This window comes from Lissotriton helveticus, chromosome 7 (genome assembly GCF_964261635.1).
Source record: "Lissotriton helveticus chromosome 7, aLisHel1.1, whole genome shotgun sequence".
Lineage (NCBI taxonomy): Eukaryota > Metazoa > Chordata > Amphibia > Caudata > Salamandridae > Lissotriton > Lissotriton helveticus.
Genome location: NC_136068.1, coordinates 67,617,575 through 67,636,752, shown reverse-complemented (window position 1 = coordinate 67,636,752; position 19,178 = coordinate 67,617,575). Strand labels below are relative to the sequence as shown.

Sequence of the window (19,178 nt, the reverse complement as noted above, 5' to 3'; positions counted from 1 at the left end):
GATTGCCTTTGAGTTGCATTTAATTTCCCCATCTCAGATCCCTAGTGTTGCCCTAAAATTACTTCCAACCTCAAACATTACCTTATTACCCTGTTCAACTGTCCCATGATGCTCTTAGGATGAAACAATGATAACCTGCAGAACTAAATTTTGTTGTTCACCAAAAATCTCTATTTTGCTCGAGGTCAACTACACTCAGCAGCCGGATCGGCATAAACTGCACTTTCAACCAATTGGAGTGATATCCCACCAACAAATACCTTTTGGAACCACAACAATGTGACCCTGTTTGTCACGACACTGTAGATAGATTGCACTCTCTACAGTGCATGCATTTATAGTATCGTAGTATTTTCCTGAGCCTGCTCAAAGAGGGCACACTGATGAATGGTTAGTTACTCATGGGTTATGCATTGAAACCATTGATTACCAGAGTTTAACTGCGTCTACCACCAGAGTGAACTCTCCACTATGCATTCCACACCTGGCCACCACTAATCAAGGTGGTCAAGGCAAAACAGCTGGTTGCTCCTTGCAGCTAAATTCTGCTGATGTACAAGGCATATAATTCTTCATTATACACTGCCCAACAACAAAGAACAAATATTATGTTATTATATATCATACGATACGCTACTATACACTACGATCGGAAATGATGCAATATGATAAGATACAGTACAATACACTACGGTTCGATACGCTACAATATGATAAGATATGGTACAATACACTACGGTTCGATACAATATATGATATAATAGTGGCATGCCCCATCACCACACAGTAAGCCTCGGTATGAAGAAGACATAAGCATGAGTGAGTTTATGCCATTTTAACAAATTAGCAAAGTCACATGAGTGCAATCTGCGGCTGGATCCCTGAAGACCATACCCAAGTTATCAAGATAGTCCACATGTAAAAAGGAGACAAGGGGAGGCAGTGAAGCCACTCATTGCAATAATGAAGACAGTGGAAAATCCTTGGCAGGTAGGATGCCCACAACATTATGACTCCTCTTTCCCAGTGAAAAATCCTCGCCAAAACTCTCTTAAAGGTAAGATAAATTCTTGCCTAAGAAAATATCAAACACACGTAAAGGGAGTAATTTGTGACACACGTAAATGGAGTAATTTGTGAAGCGCTCCCCTGTTCTCCTTGCTGTCTGACAACTACCAGTGGTTTTCACAACAATAATCTATTGCAGGAAGATTCAGTCGTTCTTCACCACAGCAGTCTCACAGAGGTGACAGACACCAGGGAAATGCGACACATAAACACACACATGCACACACACGTGCACACACGCACACATTCACAAACACACACACGCATGCACACACACAAACACTAACATCACTCGGAGAGTCACAGATATCCAGAGTAATTTCATTCAGGAGGAAAACTAAGTTCTCCACCAATGCCTGATCATGCTGTGAACTAGATGGGATATGGCTATCGCAAAGCACAAAAATCACGCCCATTGGTGTGGTCCACATGTTAGACTGTCATGTTGAGATCTAAGTGCACTGGAAGCCAGCATTTCAATATGCTATTTTAGTACCTTTAACAGACCTTTTATCTTCACTGGCCCATAAATGTAGACATTAATGGCTCACCAACCCTCCATGACTCCTCCCATCTGTCCTCAGGCATTTCTCAGCCTCAAGCCTCACCTGCCCCGTAAAGGGGACTCCGGGGATGTAGTGATTCTCCACAGCTTGAAAGGTCGCTGTCGCAGCCACGAAGGATACCTGGTAATTCCGTTCTCCATCTTCCATGATGCCTGGTGGGTGAACCAGCAACAAAAGATTAGAAAACACCCCCAGGTGATAAAGGATAAAAAATAACATTTCTGCAGAACCCCTCATCTGTGCAGTTTGCAAACTACACTCAAAGTTTCATCCTCAAGTTTTCCCTCTCTTAAAAATAGGTTCAATGGTCAAGAGGGGCTTCATTAAAGGTGTGTGAACCACCCACCAGAGTCTCCTACTTCAAGTACCCCATTTTCTGTTTTATTCTCCCAGGGTAGATATGTGGAACACTTCCAGGGTCCAGGGTCTCCAGGGAGGTCAAGAGTGGATGGCTAAATGACCTCACCATTTAAATTCCATTTCACTGTTTTTTGTCAAGATCTCAAGTTTCCATCAAAGAGCATTCGAGGAGGTAGTTAACAATGGAAGACGTCAGTCCGTCATCAGATGTGCGTCAGCCGCTACAGCAGTCGGTCGGAGCATAAACCAAAAAAAGATCAGAAGAGGTTTCCAAAAGTGCAGTCTTAAAACGCCTTCAATGGTGGAAAAGCCTTAGAGGTAAAGGTCTGTGCATTACATGGCAGTCTTAGCTGGGTGACTCATAGAGTGTAAAAGTACCTGAAGAAGGGTCAGGCAGGAGGCAGGGCATTAAAAGTAGGGTCAGGCAGGAGGCAGGGCATTAAGAGTAGGCCTGAGCATAACTTGCAGAATTCAGTGTAGCGTACTCACACCAAATTAGTGAGAATTTAGTGGAATTGAACATAATTACGGGATAAGAGTTATTCTGCGTTTGCAGCTATTTCTTAGCATGAAAATTCACCCTAATTCCAAAATGGACGCAAGGTTGTATATTGCATTAAGAAATAGCTCTAAATGGAGTATTACACAGATAGCTCATGTGTGCGGCCTCCTGCGCTCACTAAATATCCTCTAGCTGAAGGATTTTGCCCTCCAAGTCATGCAAGGAGGAGTAATTGCATAATTATCAGAAATTCCGTATCAAAGAAGTAACGCGGAATTACTCTGATTAGTCTAGCGTAATTGAAATTAGGCCATGGCCTAATTAACTGCGGCTAAAACCTGCGGATTAAGGGCAGCTCATAAAACAGAAAAGGTGGATATTTTCCTTGTCTGAATGTTCAAATCTTTTAAGCTTTGGGGGTTGCCCCACTAGGTGTTTGACAGAAAATCATCATAGTGGGGCTGTAAGGCTGAAAGAGCCTCTTTGGGGGAACTAAAGATACTGTGATTTAACTCTAATACAAGGGATAATAAGGCCAAGGTCATAAGAAAAGCCCCTGCAGACCCTGTGGTGCAGGAGGGACCCAGCCTGGGGAGATCAGGCCCCAAGATGTCCTAGGGTCACATTATGTGGAGGACACCAAACCAGAGGGCAAAACAGTGCACACGAGGCATGCAATCTGTTACCTGTGTGCAAAGTACCTTAATCTAGGGATGCTTTTGTGGATACTCAACTTTAAAAAGCTGCCAACGACATTACCAGCAAACTGGTACCTGAATGCCCTTTTAGCCGCAAATACATCTTCTGTACCAGGCAACAAAACCTTGCTTGAGCTAAGCCAGTTTTTATGCTTTGTGGCTTTTTACTTCTTCTGCTATTTGCCACTAACTTCCAGAGGGAAGCTGCTGGGGCAGGCATCTTGACTCCAGAAGCGGTGGCTCTTCTATATTGAAGATTAAGAAGCCCGCATTATGATAGACCATCTCTTGACAGTCACATAAAATGGGATTAGTGAGTCATGAGAATCTTGTAAACATGTTTTTTCAGCAGTAGGATGGATCAAGTATGCACCAAGTACTTCTTTATGCTACTTCAGCCAGAGGTTTTTGATTCATCAGTGAGATCCATGCAAATTATTTGACAAAACATTCAGCACTGCAAAAAAGTTCCCTTCTGAACCCAAAGGGAGAATTCATACTAATAAATTTCGCATCATGGGCATGCCTTTAGGTAGCTATGTGGTGAGCTCTGAAAATGGAGACAGCAAGTTCTAATCCTACCTTGTCCATTTCACCACACTTAGGGATCTAGGGTTAATTACTCTGTTTCTCTGTGTCCCAGTTTCCTTACCAGCAATGGTGTAGGGGCCTGTTGCTGTGCATTCCAGGTCTTAGTGTATTGGTCAGAATTGATCTGCTCTGTATTGTTTTGGTAATTTGGACACATGGACATTGTTTAGGACATTTAGGCCCAGATGATAAGTAAAGCAGATTCAGGTGCAGAAATATAAGGTGAGTGGACGATTCCAGGCGGTATTTCTCCATTTAAATCTAACCTATCACAAGCTAACCCCCATGGAATGGCGTGTAATTTTGCAGGCCCGATTTTTTATGGCCCTGAGTGGATATCTTGCAAGTGTTTTTTGTAATAAAATGTAACAAACATCATTCCAACATGGTTGATTGAGCATTCACTTGGACGTGCAGCCATTCTGGACGGATTTTTGTCTTACATAAATATCTCCAAATTGGCCACCCCTGAATATACAAGAGGACACATTGGCGGCCATCTTGGAATAGTCTAAGAAGTAATTTTCCAAGAAAGTGGTGGCTAGCAGAGTTTGATTGGGATGTGGCTACCACAACAGCTAGATAAGACTTGGTAGCACGGTTTGGTAAGCTAAAGCTAAAGCAGACCAATGGATGAAGAGGGATGTAATAGCTATATGTAAGTGCATGTATATAGACAGATTGTTTCCTGGATGGATGGCTGACTGTATGGATTGGTGTGTGTCCTACCAGCTCCACCCTTATGGTGTCACATAGAAAATAAGAACAGGGAGGACATGCAGTAAATGAACATTTGGTGTTTTTTTACCTACATTCAGTTGCTTCTGATCATATCAGAGCCCTTCCTTTTATTGGCATTCTGATGCTTGTCAAGTGTGCCTCTCTTGCGGCCTCAGGTCCTGCGCTTGGGCATTAGCAGTACATACCTGTACTATCCTCGGTCAGGATTGCCTTCGCTTCCAAGGGCTGGTAGCTCCAATAGTTGAAGTTGTAGATGGTTGTGTTCAATCTGGCGAAGAAGCACCCATCCCTGCCCGTCTACAAGGCAACAATAAAGCATCAATGAACAAATGGAGAAATGTCATTGGTCGGTGAGGCAGATCATGATAGGTCATCCTCGATACCCTCATTTTGGAATTGCCCTGGTGAAAATTGACCTTTCTTTGATCTTCTTTTCTGTGAAATCTGGCTGGAATAATTCTAAGAGCTCTTAAGCACCTTGGCATATTCATTGTGGACTGAAGCTGCAAGGAACTAGAAGCAGCTGTCTTGTCAGCCCATAATGTCTGCAGGTAGTACCAGGAATGGTATGAGGAACTTCAGGACCTCAAATAAAAGGTAATTCACCAAAGCCCTACCACTACCTCCCTGCAATCGGCCAATGTTTGGATGTCTAGACTGCAATCCTAAACCTCCTGCTGCCCTGCCTTAAAGGTACAAGAAAATAACACAAGAAGCTAACTGATGAAAGGCCCCAGTTAGTAAATTGTCAGTCAACCTTAAATAGGTTGTTTTGTTAACCCTTTCAGACAGGAAGTGATAGCTTTGAACACAAAAGTAGTTACTGGAACAAATTCTTCTGTTTCTTAAGGTAAAAATCCTTGTCTCAAACACAGTATAGAGAATATTAAAGTGAAAGCAACCCATGAAATGAAATTATATCTGATGTCTTGAACACTTTCCAATATTGAATGAAATACCCAACTGGTCTCTGTCTGGGTGGAATAGTGGGCAAAAAAAGATGCACTGGACTGCAGCCATGACCAATTGTTAGTAGTTGAGTTTAATTCAAGCTTTTCCTCCATCACTTTGTTGTTTGTTCCAGTAGATGCCTGTACAAATAGTATGATACTAGAAAAAGCAGCATGCAAAACAATAATAAGCATCAATAGTGAAATAAGCACTGGTAAAGCCAATAGGTGAGGCTTTTGTCTGCCAAGCTAATGTGTTTGCCAATTCTTGTTTCCTCTTCAGTGGTTTACAGTGAAGTATACGAAAAATATTCAAAGATGACAATCTATGTGTGTTCAGGCAAGCAGATGCATGGATGGCCCTCTAGTCATGGTTTTTGTTATTCTTTTTCAAAAATAAATTCAAAGATGGCCATTCACAGGTGCACTTGTTGCACATTCTAATGTTTTTTCCACAAGGAACAATGTTTTTCTTTTTTTCTTTTGGGGAAGTCCTTGTCCTAAACACCCATAAAATAGAGGGCCTTTGCTTCCCACCACGAAAAAAACCTATTCATGTCATTTGTAAAAGGAGTGCTACAGGCATTTTCTAGGGTGGAAACAAAGCAAAGTACTTGTAAACCCCCACGAACATTCCAGTGTATGGGTATTTCATGCTCCTTTAATGCCCACCTGTCCTGAAATGCCTGCTAGCCTACCTATACTCCTCAATTTACAATGTTAGGAAATGTGCCATAATAACATATGTTGTTCCACAGTGATTTAAATTTGCAGGCATAAATCAAGGTCTTCCAGTGTATGTTTGTAGAGTATACTTCCATTGAAAATATATTTTTCCACAAGAAAAGACTCCTGTATAGCCCTGGAGGTCTCCAGTGGATTTGCTCACCCGGCCTTCAAACGTCTGGCAGACTTCTTCATATGCGTCCATCGAAGGAGCTCGACGTAGGTAGTGATCATGAGGCTTCTGACACAAAGTTCCATTTACCTTCCCGTGCACTGGCTTGCCATATGGGTATCTGTTTCAGAGAGATGGTATTATGAATTACTCAGCTTTGCATGCCACACTATACCTTACGTTACATCTGAGAGGACCTCAACTCCAAGACAGTGACTGGTGAACGCGGAATACACGAGCAATAAATTCTAATATACTGCTGCAGGGCACGGTACAATGTCACTGCTCCGGGAGCTGCGAGGCTCCTCATCGCACCATCACTCCCCCCTCGCAAGAAGCACTCATTGCGGCACTGGTGTTACCTGTGACAGTGTAGACCGCAAGGACAGAACTGCTCCCTGTGCAAGAGCAAGGCCAGCATGTAGTGGTACTGTCTGGTACGAGCGCGTTAAGGACAGTGGTGGCTGGCATGTCCCAAGGGTGGTGAGGCGGATGGGACATTAAAAAAGAAAAAAAAATCAATTAAAAGCCCTTAATGCAAGTACAATCTTCTCTTCTCGAGGCAGGCAGGCTCAAAACTCCCAAGCCAATCTTGGTGCTGCTCTCACCAGCATGAGAGCAGCATCAGGATTGGTGGGAGCAGCCTCTATCAGCACTCAGAAGAGCACTGGAGGCTTTTGCTTTCTGTAAACCAGCTGTATTAAGACAGCTGGGTTAGAGAGGTTTAAAGTGTGCATGTGTGGCTGCCCGTCGCAAGATGACCGGCCAAAAAGACATGCGCACTTTAAACTGAAAGCGCCCTGCTCCCTCTGCTGCTGCCAGTCTGCAGCAGCGCCACCCCGTCCTGACGCTCCGCTCGAGACGGAGGGATGGAAAATAAAATGGTAATAATTAAACTTTGTTACCATTTTATTTTTTGTCTCTGGGGGCATTTCAGTGGGGCTACGCCCTCCACCCAAACAGAGGAGCCGCCCCTGGTAAAGGGCACCCCATTGCATGTCATGTTCTATGGTGTCTTGAAACACCCTCATCAGCAAGGAGTGCTACACAGCTGACATTAATGAACAAGCACAACTTTTGACAACTGTTTGTTTCCATTAAAAATCCATAAAAGATACATACAAAAAACAATATAATCATTGTTTAAAATATTAAAAACTCATTAAAAGAAATACAGTACAGAGTGATAATTGAGAGTAATATACTACTAGCAGTCAGACATGGATCTCATGAGGATCTAACACCAATAGACATATATTATAATGGTACACATTTTAATCAGTCTCATAGAGTACATTTTCTAGATAGCTATATCTCTTCCTTATTTTGATTGCCGAAGAAATAAATGAAGAGATTGCAAAACACAATGTCACTGTATCGAGTTTACATACATGGTTAAAAGCAGCTTTATAATGACAACGTTTATGTTCTTTAAATAACAGTTTTAACCCCTTCGTTGCGCCCGTCAGCCAACGGCCGTCGCGAGCACTACCTCCGTAGTGCTGTGCACGTCCGTTGGCCAACACGGCCCCGCCCACTCAATGGAACGCCCCGCACCAGCGTTAAAAAATGCTTCCTAACATCCAGAACAGGACAAAATGCTGCGTGGATTGTACAGAAAGGCCTTCGCAGGGACATTTGGGTACATTTCTTGCCAGGCACCCATGGTCAGAAAAGCTATTAAGAAATGTAGAGCACCTAGCCGTAGCCTTGTAAGATAAAATATGTCCTGTATGTTTGCTATAAGAGATAGATAATTGTGGATGCCAGGCTGTTATGGACAGCAACATATCTCTGGGCTGTCAATTTGATAGACTCACTATGTTCCTTCCTAGCTATTTTGTATGTCAAAAGAAGCATCTTCCATTCTGTTTTGCTGTAATATAAAATACTGGCTGGGTCATCCAGACATAGGTGCACATGCATCAAAATAGGCAATTGCGATTTGTAAGGAATCGCAATTACAGAATTGCGATTGCATATGCATTTAGGAATTGCAAAAAAATGTGATTCGTAATTAAGGAATTGCTATCCATTCATTCCTATGGGACTATGAGTGCACTGATGTGAATAATGTCCTCGATATGGGGGACCGCTAGTTCGTTATGGGCGATATAAGTAAAGGTGTATCGTGAAACTGCTAAGAGTCTACAAAGGAAATTATTCCCTGATACCTGTAGTGACTTGCTGTCTGCCACACCCCATACCCCATGTAGCACTATTGATACATTTACTTTTATATAGTTGAAGTATCTCTAACAGGCTTATTTCAATTTTAGCAACACACCTAAAGATTGCTTTCAAGGCTATCAGGAATTTTAATTTTTCATTTTTTAAATGCCAGTATTATGGAAATGTATGCCTAAGTAGGTACATTTTGGGGCTTCATTTAGGACCTCACCTTTAATGGTGTATGTCTTTTTCTTGATTTTTTCTGATCGACATGCCATTCCTAAAGTTTTTGCTAGGTTCAATTTCATGCCTTTGCCCTCCATATATGAAGCGAAACCTTTAATCAGTTGTTGCAGGCCGTTTGCGATTAGTGATATTAACACTGTGTCATCGGCAAACAAAAGAATGGAGGTTAGATGGGAGTCAACTTTAGGGGGATCCGCTGTCAATTGTTGCAGGTAATCGTCCAACCCATTTATATAAAGGGAAAACAGAAAGGGCGCGAGTGTGCACCCTTGGTAAATTCCATTATGACTCTGAACCTTAGGGTACATTCACTGTTAGTTCCATAACACACCGGGTGTTCAAGTGACTATACAACTGAGACAGGAAAGAAATAATATCTATGGGGGCACCTAACAGTTCCAAAGTCAAAGGCGCTGCTTAAATCAGCAAAGCAAAGGTGGATGTGGCCTTTTTTTGCTGTAGTGTACTTGGTTATAAGCAAGTTCTAATTAATGCATTGTTGCGGGGTACCAACTGCATTGTGAATTATTAACACATGGTTATCATTCACCCAGGTCTCTAATCCTTCAAGTATTATTCTACCAAGCAGCTTTAGTGAGAAGTCAAGAAGTGAGATCGGTCAGTATCAGGCAGGCTTTCCATTCCGGGCTTTCTGACATGGAAAGTCTGCCAGAGAGCGAGTACGGGGACCTAACTGGCCCCCTGGCCTCTGCTGCCTCCAGTTGGGGGCCAAGGGGGTACCAATGGTGCCCCCCTGTTCATCCCTGCACCATGTGGAAGGCACCCTGAGGTTCACCCCAGCAAAAAAATGCAGACAACCTGCAAAAAATGTAGCAACAAAGTCCAAATAAATCACTAAATCAAACAAAGTATCTGGCCCTAAATAATATCTGTTAAAGACTGGGCTCCCATGAGCTGGCTGTCTCTGATCATTGGACAATTATCAGATGAGCTAAAAGGTACTCCATCAGTCCCACAATCTCTACCAGAGAAGTTTCAAGCTAAGGAGAAGGTGCACTCTACTTCATTTAATTCCACAACAACAGAAAGAGTAGAGAACGGCCCTTCTGCCCAGATATCTAATACAAGCCAAGACACAGGACCTGCACATACACAGAGCAAAGAAAGCACAAGACAGCTGGACTCAGTTGATGATATATTACACTTACCCCTGGAGGCAACCCCATATATGATTGTTTTGAAAGCTGTTCTGTGATCTCTCATGATGCGGTTAACATGCAAGGTAGTAGAGATACATTTTGTGTGGTCCCAGGACTGGGTGCATTATGTAAAATTAGTTGTGGACCGATAGCCGTGTTGAGGGCTTATCAGTAGCTTCTGTTATTATGTCCCACTGAGCACTTTTAGTGGCCACCAATTAAGCTTTAACATTTACAGTTTAATTATTAATCAAGCGCATCGCGTTGGTAAGATAGTTGGTGATGACATTACTATCTTTTTAGGTTTCGTATTCTAGGCCCCAGAATCTTGGGGTAATTTGCACTTTCCTGTGTTATCAACTGCAACGGTCAACCATAGTATCACCACAATATAGTGAAAATAATAGTCTTATCAGGGATACCAGATGTGCCAGCCAAGAGAATGGGCCAGCCTGGCCTCGAACGGCTGCGGACGGACACAGATGGGCCTGTCCTTGGCCCGGGCTTCGCTCGTGCAAGGTCTGGGTGCGTCCCAGGCTCCGGGGCACACAAGCATGGGCTACTGCACTTTGTTTACTTTAGGCCCCCAGGTGGCCCAGGTCCTGGGTCAATAACAAAAAGGAATGCACGGGCGCGCGTGGCCCCCTGCGGCCCTGGGGACCGCCACCTCCCCCGGGCTACATTTACAATCATGAGTGGGGGGCTCCACCCCCCCCCCACACAGCACCAGGGACTGCCTCCTCCCGGGGATATATTTAAAAATAATGTGCCAGGGGGCTCCAGCCCCACCCACAGAGCCCCGGGGACCACCCATGTATATATATTCACTAAAAAAAAAACAAGGTTACAGGGCGGTTATAGTTAGGAAATTTTAAGATGTCATCAGTGATGTCATCAGTGATGTCACTGACCATGTCATGAGTAATGCAATATGTGAGGTCATGAGCAGTGCATTGCGGGCCGCGAGTTATAGTTAGCTCAGCTAACTATAAGTGTTGAATTTCCTGGTTTTGTAAGAGTGAAATATCAGCCTAACTATAACGTCCCTGTAACCTTTGGTTTTTTCAGGGAATATGTAAGGTTTTTTCAATCCTATTTCCTAATTTACCAGCTCTGTAACCTTTGTTTTTTTCTGGGAATTTCTAAGGTTTTTCAAATGCTAATTCCTAACTATAACTTACCCGTAACTTTTGATTTTTTCAGTGAATATATATGATAATAGTGAATAAATATATAAAATTCCATTGTGATACATCAGTCAATCACTTCTTCATGAATATTCTCCCTGTACACTATGAAAATGTTGTGATGAGGAACCTTGAGATACCTCTAGCTCTGTGTGGAGATTTGAGTCCATTCCAACTTTTTATTTTTTATTTTTTTGGGGAGACCTTTGAGGACCGCCATCTGATGTTCCCTTCCTCGGCATGCATGGAAGAGAACCCTGGGAATCTGCTTTGAATTCTCCTTTCTTTCTTTGCTGTAGTCCCCTCGTCAAATAAATTCTGCCTTTCTTGTCTTTCCTCCCACTGTTTTAAGGTAAGATTTGAAGAGTGTCTGCCGGTTACCGCAAGGGGTTCAAAGGTGGGCTCGTTTGAAGCCTGGTCTCTGGGGCAGGAGATGGGATACCTGCTGGTGAAACATTTGATGAAGTCTACGGTCAGGTTTTTCAGGATGTCATATTATGTTCTAAGAATTGACCCAGTTTTCTGTGGAGTTTATATATACGAATGAAATTGGTTGAAGGAATTTGTTTTTAATTGGTTACCCGCCAAACAATGATGGCTATACCGTCTGCCCTATTTGTGGTCTAAATAGGACCGATGGATCTTCTGCATCTATTCAACTGCCTTAATAATTTTACATTGTCAAAGAGCACCCCCCAAACCGTAAAAGTTTATTTCAGTTTCTTTTTTCTTGTTAGATTTTTGTCAGCTTCCCACCATAAACATTTTTTGAATTTTTGGTATGAATAAAGTCATACACAAAATACTTTTTACATTTAACTAGAAAACATGTTTGTAATGTCAGAGTGAGTTCATTATGTACCTACTTGGAATGGTGCACTGCACACCTCCGCCTCAAAATGCCAAATACCTTCTCTTTGCATCACAATGTTAATTAGTAGCGCCTTTTTGGAAAGTCCAGGTATCTGTCAACACTTTCCTGCACGCCACTTCTTAGTTCGCAAGAGCAAGTACTAAATCTTTTGCTAGTATGAGGCTTACACTTTAACAAAAACAGGCGTGTCTTGGAATTTCAAAAATTAACCCTTTGACTGACTCTTTCAGAGTTATTGAGAATGAATGTGGTGAGCTTTCCACCATTTTAAGGTGGCACTTGGACTTAGATTGACACCAATGAATTTTTTAAATTTTTTATGTGGTTAGTTGATTTGAAATGCACCAACATGCTCATACATGAAATATTGGTGAGCGATTAGACACATACACAAGATAGTCAGCTAAGGAAAAGGGGCTGTAATGGAGGGTGGGTCAGAGGGTTCAAATAAGTTCTTATGTTTTTTGTAGAGTTTTATGTTCAGTGCTTTTCAAAATGTACTAAGCTGGGCAGGGCTCTCAGAGTAGCGTCAAGAGCATTCAAAAATGCGCTGTCTCTTAGGGGTAGATTTGTAAACCTTTTGAGAGGGGTTAGTGTCACAAAAGTGACACTAGCCAGCACAAAATGTTTTTTACCAATTTGCTTTCCAAACTGTTTTGCATTGGAAAGTACCCTACAAGCAATGCAATCAGCACAAACATAGTTTTGCATTACTTACCGCCAAGGGGGCATTACTTGTGTGGTACATGGGTGTTCCCATGCAACCACCCATGCCTTTTGATGCAAATCCCTATCTACAAACAACTGTGGACATGGTTTAGCGCCAAAAGTTAACACCATATATAAGGAGGCGTTAAGAGGAGAAATGTTTTCATTTCTCTTTTTTTCTCCAAATTTCCAAGTTTGTTGCACTGTGCAGCACACATACAAAGTGGGAACATTGTTTGAATTTGTCTAGGCATAGTATTTTGTACAGGAAGGGTACTCTTCCTATACAATACCTATGCGAGACTCAAGCACGCATTTTAGCGCAATGGTGCACGGCAGCTAAAATCATTGCAGGCACTAGGGAGAGGGGAGGAGAGAGCCATACCTCTGTATATATGGCACTCTCCTGCTCCCTCTCTGTCTCACAACGCAGTGCAGCATTTTTGGCTGTAGCGCCAGGTTGCATGACTTCTTTGAAAATCTGCCCCTGATTGTTTTATCCCCTAAGCTTCCTTCTTCAGTATTTGATAGTGCTTAATTTGAGCGGTGGTTGAAGGTGGGGTCAACAAGCACTCCTCTTTGTGTACCAGCACTTATATTTCCCCATCAGACTTTGACGCAGAGCAAAAGAGAGAAAATCAAAGAGGTGGAAAAAAGAAGAAAGAGAAAGAAAGATTAACTGTGACATGAAGGAAGCAGGAATGTAAAAAATGTTTAAAGACTGAGACAAATGGTCAGGAAGTTTGTGGTGGTGAAGCATGAGGTGGAATCAAGACTACACAGCCGTGGCATTCAGCATCCCGATCTTCAATAGTCCCAGCCATGGGTTTCCAAGCAAAAGTTTGGACCACTGCACTTGTTCCTATACAGATTAAGCACCAGTATTTGTGTACATGATGATGATGATGATGATGATAATGACATTTATAAAGCGCTTGGTTACACTTTACTAGTGTGATCCTGCGCTGCGGCACAAAACACAGACAAACATCAATTCTTAGGTCACCCCCCGAACGGAGAGCAACATCAGAAGCTACTCATTTGGAAAAAGGAAAGTTTTCAGCTTTTTACGGAAGGTCACCTCTGATGTCTCCATCCTAAGCCCCCACGGGAGTTTATTCCACTGCTGAGCTGCCACAACCCTAAAGGAGCGCCCGCCCATCCTTCCCGTCCTGACTCAAGGGACAGTAACCTGTCCCATCCCAGTAGATCTTAGTTGGCGGGAGGGGATATACGGACTCAGAAGATTATATAGATATGCGGGCCCCTTCCTTTGCAAGATTCAGTGGCCCACACAGAGAGCTTTGAACCGGATTTAATCGGGAGCCAATGGAGAGCAACTAACGCATTCCTTGAAGATGCTCTCCTGGGCAGCATCAGAACCAGGCGGGCTGCAGCATTTTGTATATGCTGAAGCCTCTGTACACAGCTGACATTGGCCCCCAGGTAGGGCACATTCCCGTAGTCCAGCCTTGAAGTTACTAAGGCATGGACCATGGTCTTCCTAGCATCCTAGCAGGATGTCCAAGGTCTTGTGCAAACTCTGCAAGATACCAAAGTTCCTGCCACTCGCCTCGTCTGAAGCTCAAACGAGAGCTTGGGGTCCAACCACACCACACCCAGCCGCACCCCTTAGTTCTTATTTTATTTATTTATTTTATTTTATTTTATTATAGTGTTTTGTATAGCGCAAACAAGACCCATGGGTATCAGAGCGCTTCACATAAAAGAGAGCATGTTAATGATTAACATATAGAGTCATATAGATCACATCATATAGAACTGAGGTAGATAGTCACATCACGCACATATGAGGTAGATAGTTATAAGGCTTTGGGAGGAGCGTATAGATATATATCCCTCAGTAATAACATTATGCATTAGGAGGTCGGTTACGGTTAACTTACATCATATCTATTTACGCAAACCAGTATGAGGTAGAAGATTATATGGCTTTACGATGTGAGGTAATATATAAATTCACATTGACATGAGGTAGTGATGCCTGCCTCAGTAATGACGCCAGTCTCAAATCGTCGAATCCTACAACTTATTCCCGTTGAGGCTCCCCTTTACTGATGGCGGGAATGTTCTGAAAGTAGAGCTGCACTTGTTTGTAACCGTGATCAATAAACCTATGTAAGGTATTTACACATCATGAAGCTCTTCACTTCTCGCTTAAATGTTCCAATATTCTGAATCTTCCTGATGTTTGGAGGGAGTGAGTTCCAGATTCTGGGGGCGGCTCCTGAGAACGCTCTGTCATAAGTTTTTTTCTTTCTGAAAAAGGCTGGTCGCAGCAGCAACTCCTTGGCACTCCTCGTTGGTCTGTTACCTCCCGATAGCTTAATTTTATTGGCTAGGTATCTTGGCGTGTTGTAGTGGAGCGCTTTATGGGTGATACACACTATCTTTAGATGTATTCTGGCTTCAACGGGTAGCCAGTTTAAAGCTTTCAGGTGAGGGGATATATGGTCGAATTTTCTCGAACCCGTGATGAGTCTTGCAGCTGCGTTGAGGCAAGCTTTTAGAGGTGCTATGGACGTTTTTGGTAGGCCAGCTAGGGTGGTGCAGCCATATTCGATCCTAGAGATAACTAGGGATTGGATTGCAAGTTTAAGTTCCGCCTCTGAGAGGAATGGTTTCAATTTTCTTAAGTAATTCAGGTGGAAGCGGGCACTTTTAGCCATTGAATTAATGTGAGCTTTCATGTCAAGGTTTTCATCTAAAGTGATTCCTAGCGATTTAGCTGAATTGACTAGAGTTGGGGTGCAGTTCATCGCCGTCACCAGCTTGGTCCATTCCTTTATTTCTGCCTGTTGGTGAAATTAGTAGGAACTCTGTTTTGTGGACGTTTAGCTTCAGATGATTGGAAGTTAACCATTGCAATGCCGTTTTTAGAGTCTCATTCATTAGCTCAACGTCTTTAAGGGAGGCGATCTTTATGTATATCTGCGTGTCATCCACATACATGTGATAGGATATCTGTGATTTTCGGAAAATTTCTGTAAGATGTTCGACATACAAGTTAAACAAGTCAGGGGAAAGTGTCGATCCTTGTGGAACTCCAATTGAATTAGGGCATATGGATGAAATTGATTGGTTGACCAGAAATCGTTGAGTTCTGTTCCGTAAGAAAGACTCGAACCATTTCAGCACATTTCCCGCTAGTCCCATCCTGTCCTGCGGCCTGGTCAGTAAAGCTTAGTGATTTACTGTGTCAAATGCCGACGACAGGTCCAGGAGAATCAGTAAGCATGCTTGCTTTTGGTCTAGGGCCTGTAGCGCATCATCGACAATATGGAGGATCGCTGTTTCTGTGCTATGCCCAGATCTGAACCTGATTGGCATTCATCTAGTAGGGAGAACTTGGTGATGTGTTGGCTCAGTTGGCACTGCACGCATTTCTCAATTAGTTTGGCCAGTAAGGGATGTTGGTTACTGGGCGAAAGTTATTCGGATCTGTTGCATCCGCTGTAGGTTTTTTGATTATGGGAACAACTTGCCCTGTTTTTAGACAGTCGGGTAGGATCCCTTGTGACAGTGATGCGTTTATTATTTTGGTCCAGATTGGGACTACAATATGGCTGATTTCTCTTAAGCACTTTGCGGGAAGGGGGTCGTGATAGTGGTTGTTAGCCTTAATTTCGGAGAGAGTTCTGGCGACCTTGTCCTGGTCATATAATTCGAATGTGTCCCCGTATGCCTTGTCTTTTGTCTCGCTACACTCTGTTGTCGAGTCGGAATCATTCGTAGCCAATGATTGGATGGGAAGGTTAGCCGCTGCGCTAGTGAGCTCTACTTCCAACGATTTGGCCTTCTCCGTGAAAAATGTCGAGAATTCCTCGCAGCTTAGAGGAGTCTTCGAGTTCTCATGAGCGGTTTTGGCTAGTTTATTTGATTGTTGCTTTAGGATTTCAAAGAGTTTCCGTGGTCTGTTTTTGACACTGTCCAGTTCAGTTCTTAGAAAATTCCTTTTTGGAGTTGATGTCCTTTTTGTTATATTGGTTTCTGATGTTTCTGAGGGCTTTCAGCTCTGGTGATGCTGGGTGTTGTCTCCATTTTCTTTCGGCCATTCTCAATTTGCGCCTGTCTTCGTTCAGTGATCCATTAAACCATAGATTTTTTACCTTCTCCGTGACTTTTTTCAGTTTTAATGGCATGGTGTCATTCTTAACTTGCTCACTATGAGCCGGGCGGGAGCCAGGGTCATATGAGTGGAGAGGGATTAAAGATTGTGCTCTTCAGAATATTGGGGTATACTTTTGCTGGGAGAGAAGACACAATCGACTCCAAAGGACATAAACACAAAGGTACAAAGAAAATAAAAAAAATTCAACTGAAATTCAGTGCAGTGGTTTCAGTGGTTGAATAGTATCAATTTTTTTCATGGATGTAAACAGAATATTCCAGCTTGATTCTGGAAACTCTGAATTAATTAATTAATCGCAAAATGCGATGCAACGGTTACGGTGATTCTCCCAGATGAGGGGCCTCACGGCGTAGCGGTAGGACAAGGAATGAGTAGTGCATTCAGTAGTTAGGGAATGCTTTTAAAATGCTGATGATCGATGGCTGCCACCCGCTGGGCTGCTAAGAAAGGAGGGGGGAGTGCGATAGTGGCGCGGGGAACGCGCCTATGCCAATATGATAATTAAGGGAGCGGGTTATTGCCCGGTGGCGTTGAATAGAAGTTCTTGCAGATGAGGCCTGGTTGCGGAGATAATAGGCTTCTTCTGCATGCTGACGGGACACCGCTGACGAGATTTCAGTTCACGGGACTATGTAAGCGTGCTCTGGGTTTGTTGGGTGTAGAGACTGCTCATTTCACGTCACATTCATTCCGCATTGGGGCTGCCATGACAGCACCTAATTTGGGCCTCTCACCGGAAACAATCAAGAGGGTGGGCAGATGGAGTTCATCTTGCTTTGAGCAATAGCTTAGACCACAGCTAGTTTAAGCAGGGGTCAGGGGTCGGCGGCCTTGTAACTATACCCTTCTTTTCTTTCTTGGACTCTCATGCAGTGGTTACCAGGCGGTGGACGCAGGTATGCTGGTGTGGAGATTCGGTCATACACAGAGCAGGGCAATGGTTCTACAAATCCAGGGAAGAGAGAGTGCAAAGGGCCAAGTGAGTCAATCATCATTGAATAGGGATTGACAGGCAACGTTTGGAGGATCTCACAGCATATTTGCAGAGTGCGCTAGGTAGCGGCATGCCCATTCCAGACGTGCTGGTGATTCATTCTGGAGGTGAAAGATGTTTCCGGGGGGCAGGACAGGAGTGAAGGAGTCTCTGTTCTCTACATTCTCATGGGTAAGAAGGGACTTACCAGACACCACCATATTTTGGTCGGAGGTGCTAAAACGCAGAGTGTGGGGTGACAACACGCTAGCAGCCGATGTGAACATGTCAGTGAGAAAGCTGAATAGGGAGGTAGCAAAACTGTTGATAGGTTCTCCGATCCATTCAATTATGCATACCTTGCTCCAGGCATTTAACTTGGATTTGTATCGGGTAGATGGGGTGCATCTGTCCGGGACATGGTTACAAACCATATTGGGAGCCATAGCTTTACATCTGGAAGGTGAAGCAGCTTTTGGGGGAGGGCGAGAGTGCCAGTTGGCTCCTCGTCCTGTGGCCGGGTCCCTGGCAAGAGAAAAAGGGCAGGGACTCCTTTTGGCGGAGACTGGACTGTCTGACCCTGCAACAGGGAGGCAGTCATTGGGGCTCTGGGCTGGTGGGAGAGGGGGCCATCCTGCTGGTGGTCCTGGACTCTCCGGCCCTACCCAGTAGCCGGTGCTTGGAACAAGCAAGATGGGGAGAGCGGATGTGCCAGGAAGGCGCTAAGCAGTGCTATGATGGCCGTGTTTAAGGGGTAGACAACGGATAGTTACCTCAAATTGAAGTAGTGGAGAGGGGTTGGGTTGTGGCCTGCTGGTACAACACACCCCATGACTGGCTCTGGAGATGCCGAATTGTATATACATGGTAACTAAAGAACACTTTCTCTTTTTCTGTCCTGCATATAATGATCATCGGAAAAAATGGATCATCCCTTTATTTGCACTAACTAGGTATCTCTTGTATGCGTGGCGAAAACGTTTGAAGCTTTTATCAATTTAACCCTAGCACATGCAAAATAGTACTGATTGAAATTAATTGTTTTGATTTTTTTTTACTATTATATATCTAGCATTATAAATACTGTTTCCCTTTAAAATGTAGCACTAACTGTATGCGCAGTGTTAATAAATTTCGTTTAGCCATATTCCAGTGTTATTTGGGGGGGGGGGTATTCTATGATGCATGCAGCGTTTTTTGTAAATCGTGTATTCACCATGTTTGCATTTGGCACTTTTACTTTAATTTAACCTAATTGTAACAATTATTTTCCACTACACTTTCGTATAGCTAGGCAGGAGAAAGGACGGTCAACATATATATATATATAT

General features: G+C 43.3%; 1 protein-coding gene across 1 annotated transcript in view; it reads right to left on the bottom strand.

Annotated features, from left to right (window-relative positions):
• Positions 1-19,178, bottom strand: part of LOC144768929 (alpha-2-macroglobulin-like protein 1) — a 299,902-nt gene that overhangs the window by 151,832 nt on the left and 128,892 nt on the right. Inside the window, exons 8-10 of the mRNA XM_078652936.1 lie at positions 6,366-6,495; positions 4,712-4,823; positions 1,677-1,786 (exon numbers count right to left, since the gene is read on the bottom strand). Coding sequence (XP_078509062.1) covers positions 1,677-1,786; positions 4,712-4,823; positions 6,366-6,495 — 352 coding nt within the window. The remainder of the gene's footprint in view (positions 1-1,676; positions 1,787-4,711; positions 4,824-6,365; positions 6,496-19,178) is intronic.